The sequence below is a fragment of the Aquila chrysaetos genome, chromosome 10 (genome assembly GCF_900496995.4).
Source record: "Aquila chrysaetos chrysaetos chromosome 10, bAquChr1.4, whole genome shotgun sequence".
NCBI lineage: Eukaryota > Metazoa > Chordata > Aves > Accipitriformes > Accipitridae > Aquila > Aquila chrysaetos.
This window is the reverse complement of record NC_044013.1, coordinates 12,376,058-12,400,366: the sequence shown is the minus strand read 5'-3', so window position 1 is coordinate 12,400,366 and position 24,309 is coordinate 12,376,058. Positions and strand designations below refer to the sequence as shown.

The 24,309-nt window shown below is 54.6% G+C and overlaps 1 protein-coding gene across 7 annotated transcripts in view; it reads right to left on the bottom strand.

Annotated features, from left to right (window-relative positions):
- The window catches only part of RUBCN (rubicon autophagy regulator), a 28,178-nt gene that overhangs the window by 3,529 nt on the left and 340 nt on the right, over positions 1 to 24,309 (bottom strand). The window contains exons 1-24 of one of the 7 annotated variants that reach the window (XM_030028340.2): positions 22,457 to 22,813; positions 22,056 to 22,148; positions 21,437 to 21,688; positions 17,847 to 18,000; positions 15,167 to 15,250; positions 14,047 to 14,206; positions 13,762 to 13,868; positions 13,049 to 13,189; positions 12,674 to 12,830; positions 11,889 to 12,437; positions 11,261 to 11,305; positions 9,275 to 9,370; positions 8,983 to 9,098; positions 8,293 to 8,494; positions 7,820 to 7,921; positions 6,952 to 7,026; positions 4,164 to 4,224; positions 3,057 to 3,189; positions 2,553 to 2,698; positions 2,123 to 2,187; positions 1,305 to 1,543; positions 845 to 906; positions 496 to 649; positions 21 to 114 (exon numbers count right to left, since the gene is read on the bottom strand). In XM_030028340.2, coding sequence (XP_029884200.1) covers positions 21 to 114; positions 496 to 649; positions 845 to 906; positions 1,305 to 1,543; positions 2,123 to 2,187; positions 2,553 to 2,698; positions 3,057 to 3,189; positions 4,164 to 4,224; positions 6,952 to 7,026; positions 7,820 to 7,921; positions 8,293 to 8,494; positions 8,983 to 9,098; positions 9,275 to 9,370; positions 11,261 to 11,305; positions 11,889 to 12,437; positions 12,674 to 12,830; positions 13,049 to 13,189; positions 13,762 to 13,868; positions 14,047 to 14,206; positions 15,167 to 15,250; positions 17,847 to 17,885 — 2,827 coding nt within the window. In that variant the 5' untranslated portion in view covers positions 17,886 to 18,000; positions 21,437 to 21,688; positions 22,056 to 22,148; positions 22,457 to 22,813. Of the gene's footprint in view, positions 1 to 20; positions 115 to 495; positions 650 to 844; positions 907 to 1,304; positions 1,544 to 2,122; positions 2,188 to 2,552; positions 2,699 to 3,056; positions 3,190 to 4,163; positions 4,225 to 6,951; positions 7,027 to 7,819; positions 7,922 to 8,292; positions 8,495 to 8,982; positions 9,099 to 9,274; positions 9,371 to 11,260; positions 11,306 to 11,888; positions 12,438 to 12,673; positions 12,831 to 13,048; positions 13,190 to 13,761; positions 13,869 to 14,046; positions 14,207 to 15,166; positions 15,251 to 17,846; positions 18,001 to 21,436; positions 21,689 to 22,055; positions 22,149 to 22,456; positions 22,814 to 24,309 lie in introns of those variants that run through there. The other 6 variants (XM_030028338.2, XM_030028343.2, XM_030028334.1 and 3 more) reach the window with 6 other exon arrangements.

The following is a 24,309-nucleotide window of genomic DNA, read 5'->3' as shown; positions in this document are numbered from 1 at the left end:
GTTTCTCCCCAGCATCTCACCTTCACATATCCTGCACTTGTTGAGCTCAAAGGGGAAGATGATGTCACCCTCATTCTGGCAGAACTCACAGATGAAGCCTTTGGCTTGGCACAGCTGGAAGGAGAAAAGGTGAGGAAAAAGCAGTTAAATGCTTCTCATCTCCCTGGCAAGCAGGGCAGGAGGTAAAGTGGAGCAGGACAGCAGGACATGGTGCCCTGCTCTAACCATGTGGGACAGCCCTTCCCCAGCATGGAGCACAGCAAGGCAGAATCAACATGTCAGGGGTGGGGAAGAGCCAAAACGGGGTAACAAACATCCCCATGCTGGGTCAGAGCTCTGTGGAGCAGGCAGGAGCAGTTAGCATTGGATTAGTTAATTTGGTGGCTGCCCTGCACGTCAAAGTCCTCCCCATCAGTTATCTTTGCAGCAAAGTCTGCTCCCAAGGGTGCTCCCGAGGGTGCAGAGCTGTGCAGGAGGCAGACGAGGAGGCCTTACCATGCACTTCTCAACATGCAGGCTGCCTGCCTTCAGGAGCTCCGTCAGGCGAGGCACCAGGTCCCCTTTCTTTGTGGCGCTGAGGTCGCTCAGCGAGTAGAGGTGCAAATCCTCCGTTAAGTGGCCAGGCACCGCATCAAAGGAGTCCAGGAGGCTGCAAGGCCAGAAAAACCAGAACTCAGAGCAAAGCAACTCCACTAGGCTCCCTCTCTCCACTGCTTCTGCCTTTTCTCCCCACCCCCTCCCCTCTCCCCAGCTCATTGCACAGGCTGCACAGATGCCCAGTGCAAATTGCCATGGGACAGATCCAGGACAGCAAAACAGCTTCATCTCACAGCCCAGGACTCACTCTTTAGCTAGCCGGCACGTCTTAAACATGTTCTTCATGTGGAAAAGCTGGATTCGCAGCAGCTGGAGAGGAAGCAGAGACACAAGAATCAGTAAACAGAGCATGGTCCTTGGCCAAGCAGGTCTGCTCCGTTTCCCACACTGGTGAAATGACCGCTGCTCCTCAGCTGCTGCTCCCCTGCTACCAAAGTGTTTATACCACACAGGGCAAAGTGAGCACAACCACTGTCATGTGCTGCAGGAGACAAACTGAAGCCCAGCTGGACACCAGGCAGAAATTCCTTTTGAAATTCTTACATTACTGGATAAACAAGAGGTGAATGGAAACCCACAGTGCTGAGGTTTTAAGCCTCAAAAAATGAAATAACCGCTTCTCCCCAGCTTCCCTGGAACATGGTTTACAATTGGCAGCCACTCGCCTCACCCAAACCCCACTCAGGAAGGTGTGGAAAGGGTCTTACCCACACTTGGTTGAGAGACTTCACTTTCCGGTACAGGGCAGGATTGATATCCTGCACGTTGAAGAGCGGGTCACTCCAGATCTTGCTCAGCAGGTCTTTGGAGAAGTTGCTCACATAGTACTTGCTGAAGTCCCACTTGCGCAGGATGCGGCTGGGGATGACCATCTGGGCATTCTCATGGCAGCACTGGCAGAAATACTTCCCCAGGTACTCACAGTACCGCAGCCGCTTGATGTAATCTGGCCAAACCCAGGCAGACAGGGAGGTCAGCTGAGACACGGGCTCTGCCCAGCCACATACTAGACTCCCAGCGTTGCTCAGGATTTCCAACAAGCAAGGCACTCTGCCTTGCTGGTACCTCCTCCAGCCCCAGAGCACTCAACACTGGGCTCTGCAAGCACCCCTGCCAACTGCAAAAGCATTTGGGACCTCAGTCCAGTCTCATGCAGCCACATCTACCTATACATTCAGGAAAGATGGCTGGTCAAAGAGCTCTGCAGCTGTACCCACAGCAGAACCTGCTGGGAGCTTTAGGACCCCAACAGATGACTTTGCCCTAGAAGAGCCAACATCTGAAATGCCCTCCAAAGGACAGGCTGGCTGCTCTTTGCCTCTACCAGCCCCGTGACGTTCTGGAGAAGGAGGCTCCCCTGGGGGTGGTGCACACCAATGTGCAGGCAGAGCTGGCAAAGGCAGTGTACCACTTCCCCAGTTGACCTTGTGCTGAGCTTTGCCACTGCCCACCCACTCTGCGTCTTCCCACTTGTTCACAGATTCTTCCCCACTCTCCAGCTATGGGTCAGGGACCCAGTACTCACCAGGATCAGTCCGGATGCCACAGCCTGCACACCGGTAATTCTGCTTGGCCACGGCCACCTTCCTCCTGCCCAGAGACAGAAGACAGCATGCATGAGTCCAGCCCTGATGGCACCTGGCACGCAGAGGACAGGCACTGGCACAGGTCTGGATGGCAGAGATGGCCACATGCTTTGCCACTCAAGTGTGGACAACAAATCCAAGGGGAAAAGCCCTGTTGTGCCCTGGTGCACACCAAAGGCACTGACCGCAGGCACTGGCTCCATCTCACAGCACCAGCTGCTGGTGGTGACCACCGTGGGATTTACCAGGCTCAGAGCACAGAAGCCCCAGCGGTCAAGTGGGAAGGAGAGGATAATCAACCTTGGTGTTGATGGAAAAGCATTGGAAAGGGCAGGTCCTCAGAGAGCCCTCGGCTGCACGGGTCCTTACGTTGGGGCTGGGTGAATATTGAAGATGATCTGTGGTCGCGGTGGGGCCCACTCCAGGTTTCCGCGCACCCGAATCCTCAGCTTGTAGATGTCGGCATGTTCTCCATCGTCGGGAGAGATGGGCAGAGAGTCAGGGATGGGCAGGAGCTGGGAGAGGCAGGCAAGAGGGTCAGATCCCTGCCTGGTACCACAAAGGCAATGCACCTGGCTGGCTGGCCAGAAACCTGCAGCTGCAGCCCTCTGGAAAACTGCCAGGCACAGAGCTGCTGCTCCAGCTGAATGGGGGCTGGAGAAGGGATGTCCCCAGGGATTCGGGCACTCCGCTGTAGGAGGCTGCAGTGGCAGAGCCCTACTCGGCTGCACCCATCTCCAGAGCCCGGACAAAACCCCTCCTCCAGCTCCACAGAGGGATCACTGGGACTAGCAAAGCCCTTCGGCAGTGGGCTGAAGCCAGGGGTTCAGGGAAGATCAAATGCAATCGGTGACCAGGGACTCACACCCCTACCTTCTGTGGGGCGTCGTGCTCAGGGACCAGCCACTCCAGTTCAGAGGCGGCCGGGAGCTGCATGCCCTCAAACTGCTTCAGCAAGCCCATGGCCACGGCCTCTGCTGAGTTGGAATTGAGGAAGGAGTGGGATCTAGACAGTGAACGGAGTGGTTAGTACCAGGTCTCACAGCTGTGCCCTCCGCACAACCCCCGATGCCGGTCCCAGCTCAAACCAAAGATGTTCCCTTCAACACTGGTACCTTATTTCTGCACTGCTACACAGGCTTAAAATCCATACATGTGATTGATTTCTGTCTTTGCAGCTTCCCCCAAGCAAAGCTGGCTAATGGCACAACAACAACTGTTTACAAAGGCAAGCAAAACATATCTTACTTAACAAAGCCTGTGCCTGTTTGCAGGGGAAGCTGCAAAGAGCGAGCCAGTGTCTGTACGAGCCAGAAGTAACTGCTCTCCCACTATAAACCTACCCAAGAAGCTGCCAAGCACGGACACAGCTTTGTACCTCACCCAATGAGCAGAGGGGACCCTGCATCCCAAAGGGATTTTGCTTTCAGAGCATTAACACAGCAGCTGTGCTTAAAACAGGTTGTGATTCACCTCCCCACAGCCCCCACCTCTCCACCCCAGGGCAGTACTGGGAAAGGACTGAGCACTTCATGTTTAAGCTGCTGCTGCACGGCACAGAGAGTTTGTGAGCATCACTGTGTGCCAGCAGTTCCACCTCTGGGTCACAGCACAGGTGGCAGCACCATGTAGCCTAACAGGCCGTCCCAGCTGAGAGGGGGGAGGCAGGGGAGGCTCAGACCCAGCAGCAAGTCCAGATGCTCCAGGTTGTGCCAGGTCCTCTCCCCAGCATCTTAGCTACTAGGAGGTATGGGCATCTCTCCTGACGCCAGTCCGTATCATATCTACCTCATGGGAATATCCTGATCATCCCAGGTGCTGCTTAGCAAATTTAAGACTAGGACCCAGTGCCCCACTGCTAAGTAAAGGGGAGGGATGTCCACTCCGGTGCAAAATAGCATCTGATGCACGTGGAAGAGCACAGTTGGGCAGGAAGGGGAACCTGGTACCAAGATGTCTCGCCACGAGTCGAAGACGTACATGGACTCCGAGGACAGAAAGGACTTCCTGCAGGAGTCTGGGTTCCTCTTGATGTCTGCATCTGAATCACAAACAGACAAGGTGGAATAGATGGAGCAAGGCAGGGGGATACACTCATTTCAAACCAAAGCTTCACTGTAAAACTCATCAAACTGTTCAAAAGCATGTGAACTACAGCACCAACTTCTACCAGTGGCACTGAGCAGCAAGGAGAAGTGCAGTGTAATCAGTCGCCTGTCAGAGTTACAAGGGAAGGAGATGGTGGGATGCTGTGAAAACAGTGAGCCTGGGGTTTGGGGGAGACAATTGGCTGCTGGTGCAGGCTACACACCAAGTCCTAGCAGTGACATGACCTGAACAGTACGCACACAGGAGCTAGGAGGGCAAGACAGCAAGGTTAGCAAGAAGGTTTAGTAGCTCTCTACGCGCAGTACAGATGCTGCAGGGGATTAGCAATACGATGCAGAGCCCTTCTCTCTACTTGACCGCAACTGTAAGATCAGACGGTGGCCATGCCACAGCTTGTCAGTGACTGCACAGCCGGGGCTGGCAGCCTAAGCCCAGCACTCCAGAGACACATCAGCATTCATGCAGAGAGCGGGCCAGCAGTCACATTCCAGCCCTCTGCAGAGGCCACAGACCCATCTCCTGAGGAGGGAGGGGGCCAAGATAAGGTGCAGGACACTGGGGTCCTGCTCCCTGCATCCCTCCTCGGTGCCAGCCTTGGGTACCAGGCAGTACCCAGCGGTTCCTTCATCACTCATCTTTCACTCCAGCAGGTTAAACCCTGACAGGGAATTCATCTCAACAGTGGAAGGACCCTGGGACAGGAGACTTCCAGCAGTAAAAGGCAGGCAGAAGCAGGCAGAAACCCTGCTTCATTGCAGACAGACTCCCAAAAAACGGAAGGAGGGCATGCAAGGGGAAAGTACTACAGGTCAGGACAGAAGAAGCCAATGCCACAACCTTCAGCCCAACAGGTCTCCTGTTTTGTACCTCTGGGGAGCTCTAGGAACAGGGCCTGCAGTGACCACACCACCCCCAAACACAGGCTTGCAGCTCCCCACCCCGATCCAGCGGCCCAGTGCCGCAGCTAGAGGAGGGACAGCTCGGAGTGCCTGCTCCTCCGCCCCAAGCAGGTCGGCTATAGCAGACCCACATAGAGCCCATCCGATCCCGGCCAGGCACCAGCCGTGCACGGAGGCCAAGGGAATCACAGCCCGACTGAGCAAAGAGTGCTACCCCCCAAGCCGTCGGCTCCCCTAGGAAGAGCGGGGCTGCCCTGGCAGCAAGGGGAGCAACTCCTAGTCTGGCCCCTAAATTTACAGACTGATGCTAGCGGAGTTCAGCATGGATGCTTGACCCTCCTTGTTTGACATCCATTGCTAGAAACAGGCACAGGAAAGCAACCTAATGCTAAGGAATCCGCACACCTACATCACATGAATGGAATTCTAGCTGCAGAAAACAGGGAATTCAGGCAAACGTAGCCTCCTGACCACGTAGGGCACCGGCCAGAAATACCTGCCATGCTCTGGTGCCTTCAGCTCTGCACAGGAAGGTGCCGCATGGTCCTAGACTACAATGAACATGAGCAAACAGCGGGGCACACGCTGCACAGTGTGGGCCAAGTGTTATGGGGTGGCAGAGCCAGCACGCTCAGGCGCTGGCATCATCTCAGGGATGGCAGAGGGAGCCAAATCTGACCCTAGGGTCCCACGGAGGCTAGCACTGGAATCCCGCTGCTGCTCACTTCCCAACCTTAGCTGCAGACACTCCCCAAAAGCCTCCAGTTAGCTGCCCAAAACACCTCTGCTGCCAATGCTATCACCAGGTGGGACAGTCCCCAGGAGGCTTGTGAACAGCCCCCAAACCCAAGGATGTCACCCCAGCCCCCGTATGCCAGCTTCAGGCCAGGATGAGGCCCCCCTGGATTAAACCCCTGTGCTGTAAACACAGGACACAGCAGTGCAGATGGGGAAGCTCTGAGCACCAGCATCTCCGGCAGGAGCAACATGCTGGTGCTGAACACTTGACAGGAGAGATGAGCAGCAGCCCACGTAGGCTGTTCCCTTGCTAAAGCAAACAGGGAGCACATGAAGGTTATTTAAATGAGGCCAGCAGACCAGAAGGATTATCTAGTAGTACTGTAAACAATAAAAACACTAAGCAAGACCTGGCTGCATGTGATACTGGTGACCAGGGCCTCCAGTGTGAACAAACTGCCTGTGCCTTGTCTGCTCTCACTACTTCTCCCTCCAGGACTTTTTTCTGGAAGGATTCTTCTCCAAGTCAAGTCTGAGCAGGACGGGAAAGGTTGGCCATGGTTCGGATCAGAGCTATGGCATGCCAGCTCTGCCAAATGAAGCAGGATAATGCTCCCCAAGGCACCTGGGATGGAGACCTAGTCCCACACTGTAGAGGACTCTGCTCTCATCCAGCCCAGGCTCAGCCTTCAGCAGCTACAGAGCCACAAAGCTGTGCCATCGCCCTGCCAAGTCCTACCCCAGGCAAGACACGTCTTCACCACAGCAGGCACGTTTCGTATATCCAAAATAGTGCATGGAAAAACACCCTGGGGGATTGAGACCATGGCAGAGCTCCTCTGCCTCCTCTCTGCTCCATTCTGCCCTATCATTCTGCCACAGCTTTTCTTGTTGACACCTGGGTGATACTGTTCACAGTTCCTAAATCAGGCAGATTTCTGAGAAGTGTGCACGTGCACACACACACACACACCTTGCACACACACACACGCGTGCCACAGGGGAACACTGCAGGGTACTACCTGAGAACAAGGAAGCCATTGACACTGAGAGGCCGTTCTTGGACATTTGAATCAGGTTAGATCCATCGTTACCATCTGTATAACACGGTGATGACAAAACAGTTGACTTCAGTGCTTTGGCCAGGCCAAAGAGAAAGGGCATAATACAAGAGCAGCACTCACACGAGAGAAGCCCAGAACCAAATTCACACACCCCTCTGTGGGCTTCAAAACCGAGCCCAAAATCTAGCCCTCAGGGACTGAAAGGAGGGCTTTGCTATCAACAGTCAAGAGACAAGAAGTTTACAGCTGGAGACGGGACTGTTCCATCTTCTTTTTAAAGTCAGTGAGATGGAGGTACTGCTGAGAAGTAAGTCATCCACCTGGGAGGATGAACAAGGCTCTGAAGGAAAGGGACACCCAGGGACCCAGACAGGTCTCCTGTGGATGATAAGCTCAGCCACCCAAGCTGCCAGGATGGAGACTACAGGTATTACAGGTCAGGATGTGACCAGCGCCCACCACTGCCACCCAAGAGAAAAGTGATCAGAGCTATGGCTCCTTCTGCCTGGGGAGGAGGAGAGCAGGATGGCAGCTCTCCCACCTCTCTCTAGCTGTGACAGCCACCATGTGGACCAGGCAATGAAATGGAAACCAGCCAGAGGCACTGAATGCTAGAGGGTTACAGAGGATTTCAAAGGAAAGTCATGCCACCACATGAGGGAAACTGGTCGCTCTGCTCATGCTCAGAATTCAGCCATTTGTTTGGGAAAAGCCATCCTGAAGGCCAGAGGGACATGCTCTTCTTCAGCAGGACTGACCTCAACACAACTACACCAAGGAGAAGTCTGTCTCTATGCAAGGAGCCAACACATCCATTCCCTCCTACCTCGGATCTCATACTCTTCCACATCCTCTGCAGAGCCGGAGTCAGAGAGCCGCATGGAGCCATGGGAGCTGAACTGGGACCCGCTGTCTGTTGCCACAAGACCTGGGAGAAATGCAACACAGCCAGGCTATCAATGGAAGTGGCCTGAAGGGTCACTGTCAGCTAAGGGAGAAGTTGATAGCCAGGTGTGGCCAGGGCAGAGAGGGATGGAGGTCAAGGATGGAAAACACTATGGGTTCAAAATGAAATTACATTCCGTAACACAGCGCCAGCAGCACACAAACATTATCAGTGTACAGTATCAGTCCCATTATGGTCTTCAATAGCAGCAGAGTTTCAGAGATCTCTGCAGCACCTTGGTAGCAATATGACTGTTTCCCACGAATGGGCAGGAAGGCAGGATGCTATAAGGACAGGCAACAGACAGAAAACCCACGTCCCACTAGCTGATGAGCCCAAAACACATCACCCACTGTCTGAGCCCAACTCCTGGCAGGTAGGGAACAGGTGCCTAGTGCGGATCTGCTGGCGCCGAATGCGAATCTTTTGTTTAAGCTCCTGGATCTCCTTGTCACTGTCTTCCTCCTCTTCCTCTAGCTGCCGGCTCATCATGTTGCATTTCATCAGCTCAATGGCAGCGATCAGGGATTCTGAGATGCTGAAGTGGGCATTCTCCTGCAAGGCAAGAGCAAAAGCGCTCAGGGCTGTACCATGGAGAAACTAGGAAGACTCGATAAAATCTTGTTCCCCACCTGTGACAGGAAAGAGCTTACTACTCATTGAGGGTGGTAGAAAGACCTTAATCCCTGTCGACCACACGAAACCTGACTCTTCTATGAGGACCTAGAAACTAAAGCCTTCTTGTGCACCAGAATACTCACAAAACACAAGGGGCATCCTACAAAGAGGATGTGCAACACATCCATGCTGGGGAGTCAGCACACGTCCCTGAGGAGCCCTAACATGTTGCAAAGCTTCTGTGTATATGCTGGATGGGCAGATCCTGGCTGCCAGGCACCATTGAGGAATTCAACCTTGATGTTCTGTGCGCAGCTCTATAGTAGGAGGTACTACGGGGTTATCTTCCCCACTGAGGGAAGTATCACTGAACCTGCAGTAAGATACACTCTCCAACACACACAGGCTGCTGCTGCCTCCCTCACCTTCTCCAGGTCGGCACAGCTGCCAAAGTCCTGCTCAGAGAGGTAGCTGATGAGGGACTGCCCTTCTGAGGGTCTTCTGAACATCCCTTCCCCCGAGCTCAGGTACTGTCCAGAGTCTAGAAAAGCAAGAGACAAACATATGAGGGAGGGACCTGCTGCTACCCCCATGCTAACGAGCCCTGTCAGTGCCCAGCCAGCATCCCACAGGGAGGTGCCAGAAGCTGAGGCCACCGCACCCGATGGAGAAGCCTGACCAGGAGTGAGCATCCCCGCAGAGGCTGGCTGTACTCACCGTACTCCATGTAGAGGGAGCTGGGCGTGCTCAGTTCACTGCTCTGGGTGGAAGCAGAGACTGGCTCTCTCCCTCCACCTGGATCGCCGTGGGACTCTGGAAGGGAAGATAACACCAGGCACACGTCAGTATCCCAGAGGCGCCCAGCTGTTCCACAGGGTGAAATGAAAGGGGCTCAGCATCACACAGGCAGGCACAAATGGATGGGAAGCAAGGAGGGACATCTTCCTGCTCTGTGCCATGGCTGAGGGCAAGCCCAGCAGGGGACAAAACTAGAAGGGCATTGCAGACAGGAGAGAAGAAGGGGAAAGAAAGAGAGAAGCTCATGAGAGCCATGGAGCAGTCCAGTCCTGAGCCTTCCTCTCTTTACCCCCTAGCAGAGCTGGGGGACACAACAGGCTCCAGCAAGCGCCTCTGCCAGCCCCTTCTTCCTGCTGGAGCATCCCCAAGGGAAGAGTTATCCCCCAGGGCAGAGTCAGGAGACAAGGGGAAACCTGAGCAGCCAAGGGATCTGTGGGGCTCCCAGCCCTGCAAAGCAGCCTGGACAACAGTGGAAGGAGGCATCTGAAGGACATGCTTTTGCTCAACTAGAAGCCAGGGCTCCTCGCACACAACCCAGGAGCCTGAGCTGCAGCGCTCAAGGTGACCCACACAGGCTGTGGGCAGGGCTCTGCCCCATCCACACACTGTGGTGCAACTGTCTGCCAGGCTGAGCCAGTGGGGACTGCCAGGAGCTGGCCTGAGCACAACAGCTGGTGCTCCACAGAGAGCCACGGCCCGGGGAGCGCCCGGACGGAGCGGCTGGGGGATGGAGGACCGCTGAAGGAGACTGAAAACACCCCGACTGGAGCGGGGCAGGAGCATACAGGTGTGGACATGGGGCAAGCGCCGGCTGACATCCCGAGCACAACAGAAGGGCAATCCCATCCTCTCAACCTCCTACTCCTCTTTGCTCCCAGCTTCGGGTTCATAACCCTGAGGTGGCTGGAGGCTCCTGAGGCCACCGACACCAGCATCTCCCCCTGCCAAGACTATGAAGCAGCAGCCACCAGAATGGGGCTTGGGAGCCATCAGGGTGGGAGGCTCTCACAGCTAACCGGTGCAGCCTGGCAGGGCATCCTGCAGCCACCTCAATCCTGCTGAAAACCAGCACAGAAACCACCTTGTGATCATCAGCCTGGGGGATGCCATGCACAACAGAGCCTACTGCTGAAGGGTAAAGCAAGGCAGTGCAAGGCACGGCTTGACATCTTCTGCTGGAGCAAGACAGAGGGCTGGACACGTCTGTCTGAATGCCCACCACCTCCAGGAAGGAGCCTTCCCAGCCACAGAGCCCTCAGCACCCAGATGTGAGCTTGACAAGCCCAGTGCCACTGTTCAAAGGATGCAAAAGAAAACAACAGATTTTTTAGAGCTGCTGACTCTTTCTGCGTGTGGGGCAGAGGGATGGCAGCACCCCAGGACCTCTGCTTGGGGAGAAACCTGGCCCGAGCCCAGAAGAGCACCTAGGAGTCCTGGCTGTGGATGCAAGCACAACTGGCTGGTACACTGCTGAACTCAGCCAACATCAAACCTCCCCATGCCACAGATCCACTAAATCAAAGGAAAAATAAGATGTTCAAGCCCACGACTGCTTAGCTCCCAGCCCTTATTCGCTAGGTGAGAGACAAAACCTCTCCTGGCTCCTGAGGCAGTGGGGTGGAGGGAAGGGCAGGGGATGCAGCTCAGGGACTCGGTGGCCAGTGCTCCCTAATGCCATGCAGGGGAGCTGGGCGCCCTTCTGGGTCTGGTCCACTGACCCCAAAACCCAAGCTGGGATCTTCAGTCAGGTTGCATGCATAAACCTGACCACACTTCAAAGCACCAGCTGGGACACAGGGAAGAAAGAATTTTTTTGGTTTTCTAAATGGACACTAATGGGTTGATGGAAATCCTGAACTTGATGCAATGATCACTAATGAAGGGCTGTTATACTGGCTCCCAAACCTGCCACTGGGTCTTCTATTATAATGGTGATATCCCTGAGGCCTCCTGGGCAGACAGAGGAGAAGGAGGGCAGCATTAAGGGAGAGAAAACAGAGACAGACTGGTTACTACTCAGCAAGGACCTCCACTTCTCCCATGACGGCAGCACCGGTGGGGCAGACTCCCACAAACTGGTTGTCCCCTCACATCCCACTCCCCCCCGGCCATGCATTCACCCACTCAAGCGCACAGGGGGACCCAGCAGGTTACCAGTAGGATGATATCCTACCAGTAGGACGAGCCCAAGCCCCAACCCAGTGCCCTGCCATGGCCCCATGCCCCAGCCAGGCAAGGCCAGTGGGGAAGCAGGACAGCTAATGCCACAGCATCACTGCCATTTTCTAAGTTTTTGGTAAAAGCTGCCAATACTAATAACAGACCGGCCCAGGGCATTCTGAGAAGCAAGATGTCAGCCCATCACCCCAGTGCAGAGCAGGAAAGCTAAGGGCAAAGACTAAATTTCCTAGCCGCTCGTCTACTGTCCCCCTCGCCGACCTGATCCATGGAGACAATGGGGTGGCCAGCATCAGCCTCCTGGTACCAGGGACTCCCACACCCCAAAGCCATCGCAGAAAAGCTGCCCCATTACCGTGCAATTTCCCTGAAGCCACGTTGGTGTCAGAGTGCGAGCGCACGTGGCTCTTCTTGAGGATGCCCTGCGGAGCTAATGACTGTCCTTCTGAGAAGCTGGACCGGCGCAAGAGGCTCAGGCCCCTGCTTCCACCTCCGCTTGCCCCCTGCTCGCCCAGGGATGACACTGAGTCCAGCTTCTGGGAACTGCTGGAGGAGAAGAGTTTGGAGCTACTGCTCTTGGTGCTGTTGGTGCTGGCGCTGCTGCATGCCCGGCCCCGGCGCCCCGAGTTTCCAATGGCCAGGTACTCCGGCCCATCGTTAACATCACTCTGTGGATCATCCTGACTCCCTGTCCAAGTGTCCTCGCTCTGGCTGGTGGTGCTGGAGCTCATCTCGCTGGCCGGAGAGAAGGGGTCTTTGGGTGAGGGGACGTGGAAGTGGGTGACAGAGCCAGGCTGTTCCAGAGGGGACCTGCCCTCACTGAAGGAGGAGGACCGGGTGGACGGGCAGCGCTCCTGGAGCTGGCTGGTGCTGGAGCTGACGGAGGAGCTCGCTGGTCTCCTGTCTGGACAGAGGCAGGAGCAGGATGTCAAACACCCTGGCACAAGCATACCACCCTACAGCAATAAGCTTGTGGCTTCACACCAGCATGCCCACGCACCATGGGCAAAGGCCAGGGATCTCCCTCCCATCATGGGCAGAGATCTTCTCACACCCATCCACCACGACGAATCCAAGGGCAGAAAAAAGGGCAAAGTCTTTTCTGGGTCTATCCTGAGCTTCCCAGCCCACCCTCATTACCTGAGAGGCCGGAGGAGGCTGGATGGTGCAGGCTAGAGAAGGACCCAAAGCAGCGCTGCTGCGTGCAGCCTGCAGCGGGGACATACGGGGATGCGGGGAGAGCAGTCAGGCTCTGACTCTTCGTCACCGGAGGTGGACCGTCACCCTTCCTGGTAAGCTGAAGAGACGTGGCATCATTAATAAATCAGCATTTACAGGGCTACATGTCAAAGGAGCAGCCACAGAAAGGAATCAACCTGAGAATGCCTGGTCACCAGTCAGCAAAGGATGAGGCAGCCCTGGGGGAAGGAGAATGGGGAGGGACAAACACCGCACAGAAGGGAAGCAGCAGCTCTTTGTTAGCAGCTATGCAGCAGGCTCCCATCAGGAAATTACCAGGCTCTCAGTGAAATGATCCAGGCAGCCCAGCTCCCCAGGCAGACGGCCCTCCTGTCCTTCAGCATCGTGGTCACGCATCTCTCTTGTCCCAGCAGAAGGACCTGACGCGCACAGGGATGGCAGCGACGTGCCGGCCAGCTGAAAGAACACAGCCCCCATTTAACGAAGCCTCATTAATTGCCTTCCTCTGGGGAGCTCTGTGCAAAGAAAGCAGCCGCTGTTCCCTCCTCTGGGGAGGGGGCAGCTGGCACGGGGCTGCACGGGGAGTCACTGGCATCACCAGCAGGAGTGGGCACCCAGCTGTCCTGGGGTGCTGCTTGTCCCCTCAGAGGGTGGCTGTGCCTCATGACCAGGCAGCTCTGCTTGCTGGCCCTGAAGCCTGCAACTGTTGTAGAGGGATTGAGAGGTGCCTCTTACAAGGAAGCGGTTCTCAGGTCCTCATTCTCAAATCTTTGATGCCAGCCAGAACCAAGGTGCCCCACTACAGGCTCCACACAGCCACCTTCCCCACCCTGACCCCTGCCAGGCTCGTGCAGGCAGCGCAGGGACCAGTTCACCCATCTCCTTCCCTCTTGGAGCAACTTTTGTGACTTCCAAGTCCAGCCCCTTGTCCAAGGGCTCCGTGTGCCCTGAATGAGACCTCGCGCAAGCAGCCGCAGCCAGCCAGCATCTGGGGAGAGCCAGATGTAGATGCCGGGATCTCAACTCACCATGGAGGTATCGATCTGGGCCAGAAGCCTGGGGTTGTTCTGCTCAACAGCCTCCAGGCACTGCAGCATGGCTGTGACGTGGGCGTCACTGAGCAGGAAGGCAGTGTCTGGGGAGAGAAAACTGCTGCTTGGGGGTGTCCCTCTCACCCACACAGTTTCACAGCGCTGGTTGCTCACACGCAAACCACCTTTTCTGCTGTCCCCCCTCACTCCCACACGGCTTGGAAATGCCACCAGCTAGATATTTTCCTAATAAGAAGGAAAAGGCCCTTTACTTCTCTTTACCTGCATAGAATTTCCTGATGTACTGCCGGTTCCCCAGGAGCGGTCTCAGCTGCGCCGACAGGCAGTGGCACTGCAGGCTGTGCTGCAACCACAGCTGCGCGATGGCCTGGTCCCCCGGGCCCTGTGGGTCAGGCTGGCTGCTCTCCTGCAGGCTGATGAACTGGAAGGGATGCCAGGCACAGGTTAAGGCATGCAGAGGCAAGCAGGGGAGCAGGGGTTGTTCCATCACACGGCTTTGGTCCCCCTGATAACAGCAGCTTTCCAGAGCTAGTCACCATCAGCGGGAAGGAGGACGCGTCCCAGCAGCTCCCCAGCCACCAGGCAGGCGAAAGCGCCAGGCAGGAACAACGCTTCAAAGGTCAGCCAGCAACCGAAGTCCTCCAACAACCACCAGCACTATGAATTTCTCTTGCACGCTCTCCCACCCGTGTGCCTCGCCCCTGACCCGGAGGGACCCCACGCTCCCAAATCCAACCCGATCCCAGTGGTGATGGTCATGTTCTTGCTGACACATTAACTGGGGAAGGTTACAGCAATGCCCGAGCTGCTGCAGCTTGAAGAGCTGGACTGGAGTCACACCCCACATCCTCCCAGCAGCAGGCGAGACACAGGGGCCACCAGTGGTCAGCCCCTTGCGTCCATCCATGGCGGGGACCATGGATGTCAGCATGGGGCAGCAGCCGAGGACCAGGAGCATCCCTGTGTGCCAGTGGTCGGCACAAGCCTGGAACGGGAGAACCAAATGCATGGTGAAGCCACAACCCCGAAATGGGACAGCCCAGACCTTTAGAGATTTGCACAGGCGCATGAATCACCCCTGCACACACACAAGCACCACTTGTGCCGGTTCCCTTGGTGATGCCCGCTGCACCCGGCTGAGCCGAGCTGGAGACTGGCCTGGGAGAAATAAGCAGCCAATTGTCTCAGCCCAAGCCACGCCGAGTTCCCAGGACACGGCTTATACATAAACACAGGGCTGCTTCAGCCTCCACAAGCTGTGGAGCTGCTTTACCCACAGCAGGCCAACATCAAGGTGCTGCTATCCCACTGGTGAGGCTTGCAGCCCAGCTGCCCTCTTCCCTCCCCGCTGGGCACACAAGGCCACCCCACCAGAACCCACCTTCTCCAGGTGATGAGCAGAGCCGGGACTCAGCCAACGAATGTCCTTCACAAACTGCCAGTAATCCTTCTGTCTGCAGCACACCTGCCCGGGACAGCAGTTAGATACCACCACCCAAGGCGCAGTTAAATGACAACATCCCCCATTAGCCCCTTGCTACCATGAGAGGACAGCCCCTAAACCTGGCAAGATGGGCCAGAAAATAGACAGAGGAAGTGCAGCACTGCTTTACAGAGGAGAAACAAAGCAGTTTTGTAGATCAAGGGACCAAGTCAAAAAACATTGGTGTGATGTAGACAAGTTGTATCCTGCCCCTCCCACAGTGACCTCTCAGTTGTTGTCAGCCCATAACTGAGCAGCCAACAGATCCCCCAAGCTTGTCTTCTTCCATCAGGTAAGATCCTAGTCCCTCATACCATGGAGAAAGGAGAGGTCTTGGGACAGGGACGGGACGTGGCACCGAAGGGCTCACACCCCTGCTGCAGTGCAATAAGGATCCCAAAGGCCAACTGCAGCTCATCAGCAGATGACGGAGCAAAGCCTGCACCTCTACTGCCAGGCAGGCAAGGGCACACAGACAGGAGATGGGAACAGACCTCCGGTACCAGCTGCGCCCACAGCAAAGAGCATTTGGGCGCTCAGTTCTGCCCAAGTCCTCCCACTCACTCCATGCATGGCAGTGTCACTTATGCATCCTTGGTCCTTTGAAGGTCTGCCAAGTTCAAGGTTGACCGAGTTCCCACATCACTGTTCCCCTTCCTGCCGGAGCGGGACCTGGTGGGAAGCCCTGATGCCTCAGCACCGCAGAGTCAGACCTTAGTGAGGGGACACGAAGGGCAACATGGAAACGCATCCCAGCAAAACCAGCAATCATTGCTGTCTTCTGATGCAAGCCACCACTGAGGACACCAGCACTGCTGAGCAACCCAGGTAAGAAATTTGGCGCTGCATTTCTATCAGCTCTTTGCTGCTGTTTGCCTCAGCTTTATTCAGACAATAAGTTATTTTGTTCTTCGTTATTCTACCCATTAAAGAGGAACTGCAGCAGAATCGCTGTTTTCCTCACCACCCTACTGGATGTAAACACAGCCCTAAAATGTCTTTCTTCACCAAAAGGCTGATTATTTTTTTCTTCCACCATCTCTATTTCCTCTTTCACAAGCATCAGAGGAATGGGTTCTGTTTTGTGGTTTATTTGTTTGTGAGGGTTGGGTTGGTTTTTTAAGACTAGAGAACTAACATGGCAATTTTAGTCCTCCAGATTGAATTGGGGTTTTATGGACAAATAAATAAAGTTCACTCAAAAGTTTAAAACCTCTTACCCTAGTTCTCTTAACATGTACATCTGGATTTTTTCACCATTTTTTATTTATCCCCAGTTGTAGGAAACAAGGTGATAAGAAAATAATAAGTAAAAGGAAGTGTTTCACTGGAGCAACTACGAGAAAACTGCTGCTAGGAAGCTGTATTTTTATGGCCTCCCTTTGCAGCTGTTATAGCCTGACTGGTGTCACATGTGCCCAAGCAAGGGAGACATTTCTAAGTAAAAGAGCTGCCTTTGCCTATAGTAAAAGCATCGAGGAAGGCAACGCACCATCCTGCTTTGCAGGTCTGGCATGAACTATTACCAATAGACAGACAAGTATAAATCATTTAAATCTCACTTCCCGAAGCCTATCAATAGCACGTCTATCAGAAGGGCGCACTGCACTCCTCACACGTAAAAGGTAGCTTCTCTCTCTGCCGATCTTCCAAAGAAGGTCCCTGGTCCTGGGGACTAACGGGAACAGAGCAGTACTGTAATGAGTGCTGACTGCAAACTTAATAAATCCAGGGAGCAAAGCACCCTGCTGGGACAACCTGCCAGCCTGGCTCTTTCTGGAGTCTCAGTAGCTCAGGGGCAGCATTGCACAGATGCGGTTTTTCTGCTCCTGGACCCAGCTGGCCCATGCAAGCTGCCTGGGGCTCCTCTGCAACGCTCTCTGGGTGGCAGAGCTGCCGATGGGAAGGAAGCCTGACCTCGGGCACACCCTGCAGACTTGCTTCAACTTTCCATTGTAAATTAATTGTGCTGGTAATTGCAAGCTGAAGGGGAGATCTTCAGGCCTCTGCACACAAATGGGAAAGAGAAATTCTTCCAGGCAGCCATGGAAGGGGGAATGGCTGGGTGAGCAACTGCAAGGCAGATGAGGGCCTGGAAAGAGAGATCCCATTCACGCAGAGCGCGGATTTGGCTGCCAGCTCCTGTTATTAACACAGCTAACCAGACACAGTAAAAGATGCGAGGTTTCTCTTGCCAGACCTCGCTGGGGAGCTGTCCAAGCGCAGACGATATGGGGCTGACTCATTGCAAATGCGACTTTATCGCTTGGCTTGGCTGCGGCAGGAAGAAAGGAGAGAGGAGCTGGCCTCAGCAGAGGGGCCACAGGCACTTAGAAAAACCACGTCGAAGGTGGATGAGACAGAAAGAACACACACCCAGGTCCCTCTGACAATCACAGCACTTGCCAGGCAAGGTCAGTCCCTGCTTCGGTCATTTCCCACGCTGCTACAAGCGTTGTACCCGCTCTGTGCTACGAGCACTGAAGTGAGCTGCGGCAGACCCGACTACCCCACCTGCTCACGACAGGCACTGAAGCTGCTACAGACAGACAGCAGCGCTGGCAGGACAGAACCCTACCTTGTCACGGATGAGCCCATGGTAGAGGATGCTGTGCATGTCTCTGCAGAGTCGTTCCAAGCCGCCATACTTGGACCAGACATTCGGGTTGCTGGTGGACACCAAACCTTCCACTGTGGTCTTCAGGTTGCCTAGCAGCTTCCAATGCTCCTTTCTGCAGAGGAACACAACAAGTTGCATCAGATAGACAGCAAGAGGAGCTTCACAACAGGACCACAGTATTGCACTCTCTCCAAGGAGATTCTGGTCAGGCTGAAACCTTTGGTGGTCCAGAAGCTAGCAAAGGTGAGCTAAAGGACTTTACACTTCCCTGTGGTCTCCCATGCATGGTCTGTGGACAAGAGGCCATATTGTAATGATTCTTGTGATGACTGGTAGCCATTACCGATGTGGTCTCAGCAGACAGCCAGAGCAAAGACTGATGGCTCCTGCAATATACCACTTGCTTAGTACAGGCCAGCAAAGCTGGAGGACACGTTTCCAGCCAGCCCCTTGCTTGCTTCATTCACATGCTCTATCAGAGACTATTCAGAGCAGCAGCCTGCCAGGAGTACAGCAGCTGTAAGGCAACGCATGATGTCCAGAACATCTAGCAGACACCGGCCACACTGCACCTGCATTTACAGAGAGCGGCACTCCCCAAGCAATGCGCACCGCATCGAGCACTCCAGCACCGTCAGGATGCAGAGATGCTCCACGCCAAGGTTGGTAACTCTTCATCTCCATCTCCATCTGTACAGCTGCTCTCTGGCTCCTGAGCTGCCATAGGTACAAGTTGACTTTCTTGCAAAAGCATTCATCATGTTCTGGACAGAGACTAGCAAAGTGCAAACTGCAGGTGTTCTCTAGAGCTTGCACAGCATTTCTCATTGATATCATGCCCCTCGGCTACCCTGCATACAGCAAGAAATCACCATTATCCACCATAAAGCAGGAGTGACGGCGCAGAAAGGTAACGCCATTTGCCTATGCAAAAGCAACTTTGGGGAAGGAAGCTTTGGCTGACTTGAGGTCCCCACTCAAGCTGCTTGACAGTGTTGCCAGAGGAACAGCAGCTGTCAGAAACATGTATTCAGATAGAAGCCAATCTCTCAGAAGCAACAGGAATGTTGCAAGGTATATTTGGGGGTGTAAATGCCAAAAAAATATGCCTCTGCAGGGTTTTTAACAAAAGCACCCAAGGTGACAGCTTAGAATGAAGGTCCAACCTTTCAGCTGGCGAGAAACAAGCCACAGTGTTTCAGCTGTTAATCCCTCCCACAGGCAAAACCAAACTGGATTTCCAAAGCAAAAGGAAAAAAAAAAGGAAAATAAATTTAAAATAAATAACGTTATTTAAAACTGCTCTCATTTACATCCTTTGTGGATGAAAGTGTGGGCTGCACACTTCTGCAGCGCAGAGAAGGATACTAAAAAGTAACATAATCCTGGTATTTAAAACTAAGCTTTTCTTGCCAATACTCTCTTTCTGAGACTCGTTTGCTATTGCCAAACCAATTAAGTGAACAAGCAGATCATCAAATATTGGCTCTACTTCAAGCTCCCCATCCACTCCCTTTGTGAGGTCTCCCCAGGGAAGCCAACCCATCCCACCAGCAAAGCCTGTCACCCTGACAACACAGGAGCTCTAAACCAGAGCGGCAATGCACATGGAAGTATGTATATGTTTATGATGTACTTAGACTAACAAGCACAGTCAGGGCTTTATCTCAGTAGAGACTGAAGAAGAAAGCACGGATATAAATCAAAGGCAGCTTTCTGAAGAAGATCTGACTTGAGGAAGGCACAGAAAACTGATCCAGCTCTTCTGAATTTATGGGCTTTTCCCATCCCTGCCCTGAGGGATGCAGATGCTCTTTGACCGGGGAACAGCGGTCAGAGCTTAGAGTGGCATTGCCGTTCTCCGGTCAAAGAGCATCTGCAGCCACTGAACTCAAAACTTCACCAGCTCCTCCCCAAGATATTTCTAACGCTCAGAGTTAGGAAATGCAAGTGAAAGCTCAGCCACGCTGTTGATCTTCCAAGTCAGTGAGTCAGGGGAACTCCCTCCCATGTTATTTCATGCTATAAAAAGCAGGCAATGAACACAAGGATGTGGGGGTAGGACACAGAGAGCTGTGCCTTTCCAAATGAACTGTCTCATTAAAGGAGTTGTGCACCTCCCCAAAGGTAGGAAACCAGGATCCAACAGACTGAAGTCACAGCTCCCTCCTAGCACAGAGAAACTAAGGTTAAGCAATCCTAGAACAAAATAACCTCAAAATGTTAAATCACTGAACTCAGAAACACATAGGGAATGAGCAGCACAATGAAAGCACCTTTGCAGAGGTGATGCAGAAGCTACCAAAAGTGAATTAAATCCCTATAAGACAGTAAGGATCCCATGGGACTTGTTGGCTCAAAGCAGTTCACAGGTTGGACGCACAAGACCCTACTGATACCCAACACCCAGCTGTTTCTGGGCTGGAACGTGGTAGATACTGAAAAGCATACAGTGACACAAGGTTGAAGAAATGAAGACCCATACAGCTGGCTGCAGGTGGCAGGGAAATCAAGGGAGCACAGCTAACGACATTTTGGCTTTGACCAGACTTGTTGGTTAACCCTGAATTAGCTGCAGAGTTTGCTCCCCTCCCGTGGACAGAGCCTGAGCTTGGGCTGCCAGGAGGGATGAAGAAAGCCTGAGTCCCAGCTGCCCTCAAGTTCCCTGTTTCAGCAAGTGTTCAGAGCAATATTAAGCAAGCTGCTTGTTTTTTTCCAAATAAAGAGAATTCTCCTTTGCTAGTGCTGAAGAAAGCCTGACATGGGGTAAGGCCAATTCATATCACATCACGAAAACACCCCGACTTACAGGAAGGGTAAGGTGAGCAACAGGCCCCAGAGAGGTCACAGTACATGAGCAGAGCTTCCCCTACAAGAACCACACATGCTTCTGCTCTTCTGCGCTAGCAGAGCCTGGTTCCCCCAGCCAAAAGGGCTGAGGGTGTTTGCAGGGGCCATCGCTAGTGGAGCACCGGTGAGATCTCAGCCGCATCCCTCTCCTTCCTTAAAGACGACCTCTGATCCAGCCTCCAATTTTAACCACCAGCTCCACAAAAGCTGGCGATGGGTCTCCTTGCTTTACCACCACAAACTCTATCTTCAGGTACAGCAACATTAACCCACTGTCAGGAACTGTCCCAGAACCTTTTGCACTGGAGTGATAAGACAGAATCCGGCCTTGAAGCAAGAAATGGCTTAATGCTGCTGCTGCAGACAACGACAGGGAAACACTGCTTGCTCTCCCAAGCTTTCTCAGTCCCTCCAGGCCAGCAAGGGTAGGAACTTCTCTTGGTCCAAGTCAGCAAAGGTGGCTCACAGCAGAGGCAGGAAGCCATGCTGCTGACTCAGGTGAACTTCTTCATTTAAAATAAAACCAAACCCTAGTTACTTTCCAAAACAGAATCACACGGGTGACACGGGTAGCTAGTATTTAAAAAAAAAAAAAAACAACCAAAAAAAAGCTCATCTTTCTTGCCAACAACTGCTGAGTGTCTCCCGGTGCTCTGCAGGAGACATCTAGCAATGGCTGTTGGAACCCTGTCCTCTACCTGGAGGAGTCTCTCGATCCTTCTTAGCACACTAAAGAGGTCGGGCTGAGGATGCCGAGGTCGTGGAGGAACTTCTGCCAGATCTCCAAGGACATTCCCACGCTGGCTGTCGGTTCTTCCTGCAGATCCCGAAGGCGCCATGTAAACCGCCGCTGCACACAGCCTGCTCCCGCCTCGCCATCCCCGGGTCTCCCAGACAACCAGCAGCCCCTTCCCTGGGCTCCCCCGCCTGCTCCTCCAGCAGGCTCGGTACTGCTGGGAAAAGGGATTAAAAGAAAGGCAGGCTTCGTGTAATTCATCCGCAGCCGTGGGGAGTGGCTGACGAGGCAGAGGAAGCCAGAAGAGCTCTGCCAGCCAGGCAGGTCAGCCCTGCAGCACCCAGGCAGGGAGAGCCAAGCAGCCTGGCTGGGAAACTGAAACGCAGGGTGGCTTGCACCAGTAGTAAAAGCTTGCACTGGTATAAAATGGGGGGCACAACCACAGAAAGCTCCCCCAGCAAATACAGCCCAGAGCTGCTGCTTGTTGGAGCACTCTTGCTCTGCACTGGCAAAGGATGAGGGAAGAAAATAGGGATTAAAGGTGTTTTTCAGCCTTCTCCCAGCACGGCAGATAGTTTTACCTGCTCATCCTGGCGAAGCCTCCCACCAGCAGATGACCACAACCTGTTGACCCAGGATACTGTCCATCGGGCTTCAATCTGCACAGGACCTGCCTGTGACAAGCATGCAAGCAGCCAGAGGCAGCGACAGGCGGAGCAGACCCCCATGGCAGCCCACCTCCCTGGGACCAGCCGCTCACCTTCCTCCATTGCTCCCCGCGCAGGGACCCTCTCCTCTGGCCCTGCCGTCCCTGGGGCCCTTGCCGGTGCCGGAGCCGAAGGTGGCAGCTCTTTGCTAACCTGCGTGGCTGACCAACGGCCCCTCTGCTCCCCCCGGGACTGCTGCGTCCTCCACACCACCCGCCCGCCGCTCCGAGGCACCGAGAGCCCCGCTCTCTGCCCGGCAGAAGGAGAGCACTAACCTTCCTGCCGTGCCTCGATGGACGCTGGCGTTACAGCCCCTGCTCCCTGATGCATTTCAGACCTGCTGCTTAGGAGGAGAGACAGCAAAACCCAGCACGAGATCCTCATTCTCCTCTCCTGCACCGGTAGAAGGATGGACTTCAGCAAAATAACTTTTGCTTCTGCGTTTCCCGTGATCCATGGGAAGATGGATCCGGCGACCTCTATCCTATCGCTATCAGTCACGACCACAACCTATAGTGAAATGGCACCTCACTGGGAATTAAAATGCTAAACCATTTGCACAAAGGACAATGAAGCTGTGCAAGGCCCATGCCAGGATCCTCCCCAGTGCATCAGTGACAGCCAGGAGAACAAGCAGGCCCTCTCGTGTGCCAGTACCGGAGGGGATGATGCCCTCCTCATCCCTGGGGGAGTGCTGGGGTGGCACCACGTCAGCTCTATTAGTCACACAATGGTAGAGTCTGGTAGTGCAGGACTTGCACTTGCAAAGGCAAGAAAAAGCACAAAGATGATTCTGGAAAGAAAAAGAAGTGAATGCAGTCAATTCCTTTTGCCTTTCTGAACCTGCTGGTCTGAAGCATTAGCTAAAGAGGGAGAATAGCTTGAACCAGGCAAACCAAAAGGCACCCCAAACCTGCACTATAGCTTTAAAAGCACCGGCACAGCATTTTCCCGGCTGATATTGCCAGCAGGAACAGAGCTGCGAGCTAGCTGAGCCCCTCAGATATGGAATGCTTCTCTCCCATATCAAGTTTCAGCTGCTTCCTCCTCCCCAGCCAACACTCACATTTCCATCCAACACCCACCCTGCACTTCAGCACCAGGGCAAAAATGAAACACAAAGCAAAGGCTAAAGACATGCAAAAAACTGAATAGGACTCATCACCAAAACACCTCCAGGGAACAACTGCTGCTGCTTTTATAAATGCTAACAAGAAAAAACATGCCTAAAGCACAAACGAAGACCACGCAGGCGAAGCCACCGCAGCACGGCCATTCTCACCGCCAGCCACGTGCAGGCGCAGGGCCTCGCCTTCAGAAATAAAGAGAAGCTGACGATTTCTTTTCAGCACCTAGAAGGGGCGATGCAGCCGAGTGCCAGGAGGGTAAGGAGACATGATCCAAAAGCAGCAAGCTGCAGAGCCACCAGAACGGCAGCGCGGCGTCGGGGCGGGACGGTTTCGCCCTTAAGCACGAGGCGTGCGAAGCAGAGGCTTGGCAGCTGCTGTGTTGGCCAAGGCTGATGGAGAGTTGCTGTCTCCACCATAGCGGGGACAGAGCATCCGGGACTGAGGGCGCACGGCTGTGGCCGTCACTGTCCCTCCAGTGGCCAGGACGCTTGCCCAGGGCAGGGAGCAGAGCGATGCGCTGGCCCCGGGTGGGTGACGGTGGTCACACGCTGCTCTAACAGCCCAGCTCACAGTGTGCTTCCACCCCACGAGGGACCGAAGCGGGGGCAGCCGGCACGCTCTGCAAGCGCCGATCCCCACCCGGCACCGGGGGGTTCGTTTCCTCCCAGACCGCCCCCAGGTACCCCCCTCATCTGCGCCTGGGTGTGTGCACACCCACTCCCACACACGCCCCCGCAGCACACGAGCCCCCCAGGGGCACCCCCGCGCATCCCCAGCGCTCCCCAGGCACCAAGCGCACACTAGCAACTGCTGCCACTCGTGTTTCTTGCACGCGCATCCCGAGCTCCCCGCCGTGCCCTCGATAACTTGCACGAGCACCCCGTTACCCCACGCGGGCACCCCCTGTGCGCGCACACACACGACCCTACCCCCACGCGTGTCTTGCCCCTGCTGCCAGCACGCCCGGCGTGCCCCTCAGCGCCCACACGCTCCCCCGC